This window comes from Bison bison, unplaced genomic scaffold, assembly GCF_000754665.1.
Source record: "Bison bison bison isolate TAMUID 2011002044 unplaced genomic scaffold, Bison_UMD1.0 scf7180017864473, whole genome shotgun sequence".
Classification (NCBI taxonomy): Eukaryota; Metazoa; Chordata; class Mammalia; order Artiodactyla; family Bovidae; genus Bison; species Bison bison.
This window is the reverse complement of record NW_011495034.1, coordinates 21,450,306-21,458,457: the sequence shown is the minus strand read 5'-3', so window position 1 is coordinate 21,458,457 and position 8,152 is coordinate 21,450,306. Positions and strand designations below refer to the sequence as shown.

Below are 8,152 nucleotides of genomic sequence, written 5' to 3'. Positions count from 1 at the left end.
AGCAGCGGTTTGACGAGCTGTGCAGCCGTCTGAACATGGACGAGGCGGCGCGGGCCGAGGCCTGGGAGAGCTACCGGAGCATGAGCGAGAGCTACACGCTGGAGGTGCGCCCGGGGGAGGAGAGCAGCGGCTTTCGGGGCCTAGCGGTCCCGCCCCGCCGCGGGGGATGGAGGCCCTTCTCTCTCCGGCTCGGGCGCCCCGCGGGGGAACCCCCCAAGTCAGCCCCGGCTTTCCAGGTCCCCAGCCTGGAGCGGGAAGGGAGTCCTTTCTGCCCACTTTCGTCTTGGAAACCTGGCTTTTGAAAAGCCCTTAGCGGTCCTAAAAGTGAACTCTGTCTCGGTGCTCTTCCCTCTCCGGTTCCGAAGGGGGAACAGCCTTTGCCCTGAATTAGCACCTCGAGGCTGAGGTCGTGCTGGGGTCTGATTACAAAAATACAGCCATCTGGTTGGCAGACTGAACAGGTGCAGTTGTCAGGACCGTACTCAAAGGGGATGGGGGTGGGGGGCTTGCCTGCGCTAGGCTGAAATTAACCCGATTTTAGCGTCTGCGTTTCCAGGCTTCTCCTTAAGTTCTTTGCAAGCTGTACCTAATTGCCTTTGTCCAGGCATTGACATTTGAGTAAATGCGTTACGTTTCGGGCTGTGTTTGTGTATTTGTAAACAAAGACGAATCTTCCCGTGAGCGGATGAAACGGGCTTTCTGCCTACCTGGATATAGACTCATATCTGTCTCTAGGAAGTCAGGACTGCGGCGATCTTGAGGACCTATTGGTCACCCCAGACACTGCACAGGATTTTTAAGAGTCGCTGTCATCTAGACATGTTTTGTCCCTTTCTTCGGACGGAGCTTGCAATTAGAAAAATGGCCATTCTAGCCAGTGAGACTCAACTCTGTAGGCACCTCCCCTTTACGGGCCAATGGGAAGTGACACGGAAGTCTGTATTGTTTATCCGCTGTCTGACTGCCCGTGGGAGTGATATTTAAACTGCGGGCCATATGATTTTCTTAAGTTGTTTAATAGTTTGTGGAAAGAGTAGGGCAAATAGGCTCAGAATGGGAAGGCTAACCGAGGTGTTATTTAACTGTAATACTGTGTTTTTGCCTGTGTGGCACTCATTAAGTTTATTCTTATTATTTTTTATTCTTGCATTAATAGAATTTTAATTTAGTTACATCTGGGGGAGGCGGGGAGCTAGTAATGTACTGGCTTTAGAACCTGACAGGTCTTGGTGACTTCGGGCAATTTACTTAACCACTCCAAACTCAGTTTTGTGATATGTCAACTTGAGATATTTGTACCTACTTTACACAGCTGTTCTGAAGGTTAAGTAAGGTTGTGGCATTTCTGGAGCATAAAGCATTCATGGATAGTGCTTTAGAATTTACAAAGCTCTTTCACATGCTTAGGTGATATGACCGAATAGGCCATGTTATTGTTTATTTCCTAGTGGTTCCTGTGACAAAAGAGAAGGACTGTTTTTGGTGATGGGCGTAAGTGCCTCCAAATAAGCTCTTATTTTACCCTCAGGGTAACCTTGTAAATTAAATAGAAAAAGCATAATTTTACACTTTTTATGCTTAACTCACAGTGGTTAAGTCATATGAAGCCCAGGGTTATATAAACAAATGACAAATAATAGATGGTTCAGTTCAGTTCAGTCACTCAGTCGTGTCCGACTCTTTGCGACCCATGAATCGCAGCACGCCAGGCCTCCCTGTCCATCACCAACTCCCAGAGTTCACTCAGACCCATGTCCATCGAGTCAGTGATGCCATCCAGCCATCTCATCCTCTGTCGTCCCCTTCTCCTCCTGCCCCCAATCCCTCCCAGCATCAGAGTCTTTTCCAATGAGTCAACTCTTCACATGAGGTGGCCAAAGTACTGGAGTTTCAGCTTCAGCATCATTCCTTCCAAAGAACACCCAGGGCTGATCTCCTTTAGGATGGACTAGTTAGATCTCCAGTCCAAGGGACTCTCAAGAGTCTTCTCCAACACCACAGCTCAAAAGCATCAATTCTTCAGTGCTCAGCTTTCCTTATAGTCCAACTCTCACATCCATACATGACCACTGGAAAAACCATAGCCTTGACTGGACGAACCTTTGTTGGCAAAGTAATGTCTCTGCTTTTGAATATGCTATCTAGGTTGGTCACAACTTTTCTTCCAAGGAGTAAGCGTTTTTTAATTTCATGGCTGCAATCACCATCTGCCGTGATTTTGGAGCCCAAAAAATAAAGTCTGACACTGTTTCCACCATTTCCCCATCTATTTCCCATGAACTGATGGGACTAGATGCCATGATCTTTGTTTTCTGAATGTTGAGCTTTAAGCCAACTTTTTCACTCTCCACTTTCACTTTCATCAAGAGGCTTTTTACTTCCTCTTCACTTTCTGCCATAAGGGTGGTGTCATCTGCATATCTGAGGTTATTGATATTTCTCCCAGCAGTCTTGATTCTAGTCCAGCGTTTCTCATGATATACTCTGCATATAAGTTAAATAAGCAGGGTGACAATATACAGCCTTGACGTACTCCTTTTCCTATTTGGAACCAGTCTGTTGTTCCATGTCCAGTTCTAACTGTTGCTTCCTGACCTGCATATAGGTTTCTCAAGAGGCAGGTCAGGTGGTCTGGTATTCCCATCTCTTTCAGAATTTTCCACAGTTTATTGTGATCCACACAGTCAAAGGCTTTGGCATAGTCAATAAAGCAGAAATAGATATTTTTCTGGAACTCTTTTGCTTTTTCAATGATCCAGAGGATGTTGGCGATTTGATCTCTGGTTCCTCTGCCTTTTCTAAAACCAGCTTGAACATCTGGAAGTTCACGGTTCAGGTATTGCTGAAGCCTGGCTTGGAGAATTTTGAGCATTACTTTACTAGCATGTGAGATGAGTGCAATTGTGCGGTAGTTTGAGCATTCTTTGGCCTTGCCTTTCTTTGGGATTGGAATGAAAACTGACCTTTTCCAGTCCTGTGGCCACTGCTGAGTTTTCCAAATTTGCTGGCATATTGAGTGCAGCACTTTCACAGCATCATCTTTCAGGATTTGAAATAGCTCAACTGGAATTCCATCACCTCCACTAGCTCTGTTCTTAGTGATGCTTTCTAAGGCCCGCTTGACTTCACATTCCAGGATATCTGGCTCTAGGTGAGTGATCACACCATCATGATTATCTGGGTCATGAAGCTCTTTTTTGTACAGTTCTTCTGTGTAATCTTGCCACCTCTTCTTAATATCTTCTGCTTCTGTTAGGTCCATACCATTTCTGTCCTTTATTGAGCCCATCTTTGCATGGTTAGTTATTTTTTAAAATATGTGTATGATTGCTCAATTTTTAAAAAAAGACTTTGATCTCAGATTCTTAGATCAGTTTACCCAATAAGTAAATCAGTATTTATTTTCCAAATACTTGTTGATCACCTGTTCTTTGCCAGACACTCTTATCCAGGTGCTGGGCATAGAGCAGTGCACAAAAACATCAAAATCCCTGCCCTTGTGGAACTAGTAGTTGGGCATGCTGTCAGATCATGTGGGGTGTCAGTCTCATGGAAGTGTACAGTGGAAAATAAAATTCATTTGATATTTAATATAGAATACTGGTTATAGACTTGTATCTTTTGATTTCTTGTATTTCTGTTCTTGTTGGGACTTCTAAGGTATATGTCCTGAGAGAGAGAGAACCACGTGGGATCCCTATTGCCTTTCATCATCTTGAAAGTTGCATCACTTTCATCTGTGCTGTTGGTGGAGCCAGATCAAAGTGAAAGAACAAACTTATACTTCTCCTTGGAAGAATGTGTCATAAAAGCATTTGGGACAGGAACATGATTGTAAATGCAGTTTCCCACAAGCATTTTTCAACTGAAATATGTATAGTTCATTAGCTCAAATTCAATTGTCTTTTTTTTTTTTTTTTACAGGGAAATGATCTTCATTGGTTAGCATGTGCCTTATATGTGGCTTGCAGAAAATCTGTGCCAACTGTAAGCAAGGGGACAGTTGAAGGAAACTATGTATCTTTAACTCGAATCCTGAGATGTTCTGAGCAGAGGTAACTATGTTAGAGTTGTTAAAGTGCGGCTAATATAAAAACATCGTGACAGTAGGAATTCTCTTTCACTTTCTGAGCCTTTGTGCCTGTGGAATGCTAAATTTAGAAATTAGGTCATGGTTTTCCTTTGCCACATCCAAGTACCCGTTATATTTTATTTCTTTGGAGAAAAATATTTAAATTTTAATGTATTTAACACTTAAATGAGCAGTTTACTATTAAAGGTTATGACTTATTGTAATTATTGGGAGAATTCTAAGTAAAGATACTCTAAGTTGAAAAGATAAATATTTTATGGTATTAAACCTGCAACTATATGCACAGGACGGGTATCTTCTATAAGTAATGTGTAAATACTCAGTTTCCTGTTTGGGGGATAAGTAACACTATTACAATATCAGAGAGAAGGCCAAAGAATATTTTGAGGAGGAAGAAATTGCTTTTTCTTTCTGTTGTGTAATTGATTATGTTTCATTATTTGGGCACTTTGGGTTAATTTTTTCATGGCTTATTAAAGGCTGGTGGGAAAAGGATGTTTGGCATTTTGGAGGAAATACCACTGTCAAAACTTAATGGACCTAGTGGTTTAAAAAAATCACTTACTTTAAAATAATTAACAAGAAATGTAATCTTTTAGCTGTGGTCTATTTATTAATCTTGAATTTCATCCTGAGTTATATTTAGGCCTAAGAACAAGAGGCAATTGATAAAGAATTGAACACCTTGGCTATAAACCTTAAAAAAGGTGCTAAGTATAATCATTGCAAAGAAGCAAAGTGGAGACACAGTAATCTAGTTAAATGACAGATAAGGAACTTTAGAAGCAAAGGTCAAATTATGGAATAATCATTATAGACTTTACTAGACTAAACTTATCTAATACTTTAACACAAGTAATTTCTCAGACTTCAGTTTTATTTCCATTTCAAAAACTCAGTTTTTAACTTCTTATCTATGGGTTCAGGTTATTTACTTTTCTGCCATAATGGACTAAATGAATTAAAAGCAAAGAGCAGTTTGGGAGAAGATATTTACAATGTAACAATGGTCAATATCAAGAATTAAATAACCACTAACACTAGTTAATAATTGGTAAATAGGTACTAAAAAATGGGAAGAGTATATGATTTCACAAAAGCCTAAACTCAAGTAGCTAATAGATGTAACAAATATATTGAATCTCACTAGTAATCAAAGAAGCTCAAAGTAAAAATTAGATATTATTTCATTCTCATCAGATTGGGGAAATTTGGAGTCTCATAATACCATTATTTGGGCTTCCCACATGGCGCTAGGGGTGAAGTACCTGCCTGCCAATGCAGGAGAGGTAAGAGACGTGGGTTCGATCCCTGGGTCGGGAAGAGCCCCTGGGGAAGAGCATGGCAACCCACTCCAGTATTCTTGCCTGGAGAATCTCATGGACAGAGGAGCCTGACAGGATATAGTTCACAGGGTCGCACAGAGTCAAACACTGTTGACTGGAGCAACTTAGCATGCACGCACAGTACCATTATGCAGGGAAATAGGAACTCTATTGCTAATGTACATTAGAGAGAGTATAAATTGGCACAGTCACTCTAGTGGGAAATTTGGCAGCAGCCAGTAAAGTTGAAGATGCATATTCTCTGACTCAGCAATTCTATTTCTTGGGGATAATTCTTAAAGAAATTCCAATATACATGTATAAAAATGTGTTCCTTATAGCATTTTTTGTTACAGAGAAAAATTAGAAGCCTCAATTTCCATTGGCTGGGGAGTAAATGCAAAAAATAGTAGTTCATATGGAGGAATATTTTTAGCAATTAAAATGAATGAATTCGATCTATCCATATCAACATTACTCTGATAAACAGTATTGAATGGGGAATTCTCTGATGGTTCAATGATTAAGACTTCACACTCTCACTGCAGGGGGTGAGTTTGATAGGGAACTAGGATCCCACATGTTGCAGGATAAGGCCAAAAAACAAACAAAAAGCCATTATTGAATGGAAAAGTAAGTTATAGAATGCTACTTACATTATACTATTTATATAAAATTTTAAAATCAGACATACAAAAGATACTGTTGCTGGGTATGTATATAACCACATAATAAGTATAAAAACTTGGATGAGAAGGACTCAGACTATAGAATGATGGTTATCTTTGGGGAAGAAGAGTGAGAAATAGGATTGGGGAAGAGTACAAATGAGAACTTTGGCTGTTTCTGTAGAATCTGAGGCAAACGTCAAAATTTATGTGCTGCGTTAATATCCGTTGAATCCGTTGGTACATGAATGTTGGTTTTGTTCTCTGGTTACTTACTTATTTTATAGCGTGGATGTGTATTTCATAATTTAAAAAACCTTTAATCTCAGAAAAAAAGATTAGGAAAGCTTTGGATTAGGAAAGATTTGGAAGATGAGAGAAATAAACCGACCCGTGACACTAAGCTAGTCAGTCATGAGTTGTGATTTTATGTCACTGTCTGAAAGTAACAGTGAGGTAATATTGATTTACTTTTATTTACCTATATTTGTATTAATTATGAAAATCTCACTTTTTATTTTTACTATCAGCTTAATTGAATTCTTTAACAAGATGAAGAAATGGGAAGACATGGCCAATCTCCCTCCACATTTCAGAGAACGTACTGAGAGATTAGAAAGAAACTTCACTGTTTCTGCTGTAATTTTTAAGAAATATGAACCCATCTTTCAGGACATTTTTAAATATCCTCAAGAAGAGCAGCCGCGTCAGCAGAGAGGAAGAAAACAGCGGTATGTTAAGCAGGAATACACGCTCTTCTGTCCGTGCTCCGGTTTGGATCCCTTGGTCTGCGTCCCTCAGTTTATTTTGCTAGTCCTAAGAAATCAATGTGATTTCATAAGTAATCTTTTTTTCTCATCATAATTTCTTGCTTTTCATTTTATTTTAGCTCTGAAGAGTTTAGCTTCTTTCATGTTGCAAAATGCGTGGAATCTTTGTTCATATAAACTTTTCCTTCTAGCAACCAGCAGTGCAACAACGGGACTGTCGGTGCCCTCGCCAGTTAGCCACCTTGGGTATAGAATTTGATTACTTAATTTTCTTATATTGACTATTGACTTTTTCTATTATTTTCTACATATTATAATGCATATAAACTCTTTATTTGACTTCTATGTCAAACTGAGTAAATTCCCCTGAAAAGGCTTCTCCTTGTATTTGGATGTTTGCAACCAGTGAAAAGTAGAGAAATTCGGTTGGGGGAGAGTAGTCTAATTGCAACTGTCATGAAATTGTGCTCTGACTGTGTCTGCAAAGTCTGAAAACGTACTCTGGCTCAATGTCTTCCATCTTTCCTGGCAGATAAGGGCAGTTATGGGATACAGATTCTCTACTTTTCTCAGCAAAGTTGTTTCATAAAGTAGAAGAGGAAATAGAACTGGAAAGATGTTGACAAGAAAAGTAGGGGAAAGGGAGTTATTATAATTGAATGAATAAAGTTTGCTTCTCTTTCAATATATAAAAATGTTCCCAAATTGTGATGGATGTTTATAGTAAGTAAGCATCTTTAAAAATAAAACAATGTACATTTTTATATAGTTGACCCCACTGCTATGGAAGCAGCCAGTCTACTTTGCTTGCAGTTTTGGGGAATTGTCTGTTTATAATGAAGTATTCTAAAGTTTCGATACAAGCTTCTTTCTGAGCCTGAATGAGCTGATAGGATCATTTATAGAAAAATATAGAGTATCTTCTTTCCTTAAAGTGTTGCAGAAAATGATTTCAGATTGCATTTGCTTTGACATATATTATTACATATAATATATATATTATCAGTTCAGTTCAGTCGTGTCCAACTCTTTGCGACCCCAGCACGCCAGGCCTCCCTGTCCATCACCAACTCCCGGAGTTCACCCAAACTTATGTCCCTTGAGTTGGTGATGCCATCCAACCGTCTCATCCTCTGTCATCCCCTTCTCCTCCTGCCTTCAATCTTTCCCAGCATCAGGGTCTTTTCAAATGAGTCAGCTCTTCACATCAGGTGGCCAAAGTATTGGAGTTTCAGCTTCAACATCAGTCCTTCCAGTGAACACCCAGGACTGATCTCCTTTAGAATGGACTGGTGG

General features: G+C 39.8%; 1 protein-coding gene across 2 annotated transcripts in view; it reads left to right on the top strand.

The window, feature by feature from the left end:
• The window catches only part of RBL2 (retinoblastoma-like 2), a 46,155-nt gene continuing 38,003 nt past the window's right edge, over positions 1–8,152 (top strand). The window contains exons 1-3 of one of the 2 annotated variants that reach the window (XM_010861938.1): positions 1–104; positions 3,925–4,055; positions 6,617–6,817. In XM_010861938.1, the coding sequence (XP_010860240.1) occupies positions 36–104; positions 3,925–4,055; positions 6,617–6,817 (401 nt within the window). In that variant the 5' untranslated portion in view covers positions 1–35. Of the gene's footprint in view, positions 105–3,924; positions 4,056–6,616; positions 6,818–8,152 lie in introns of those variants that run through there. The other variant, XM_010861939.1, reaches the window with a different exon arrangement.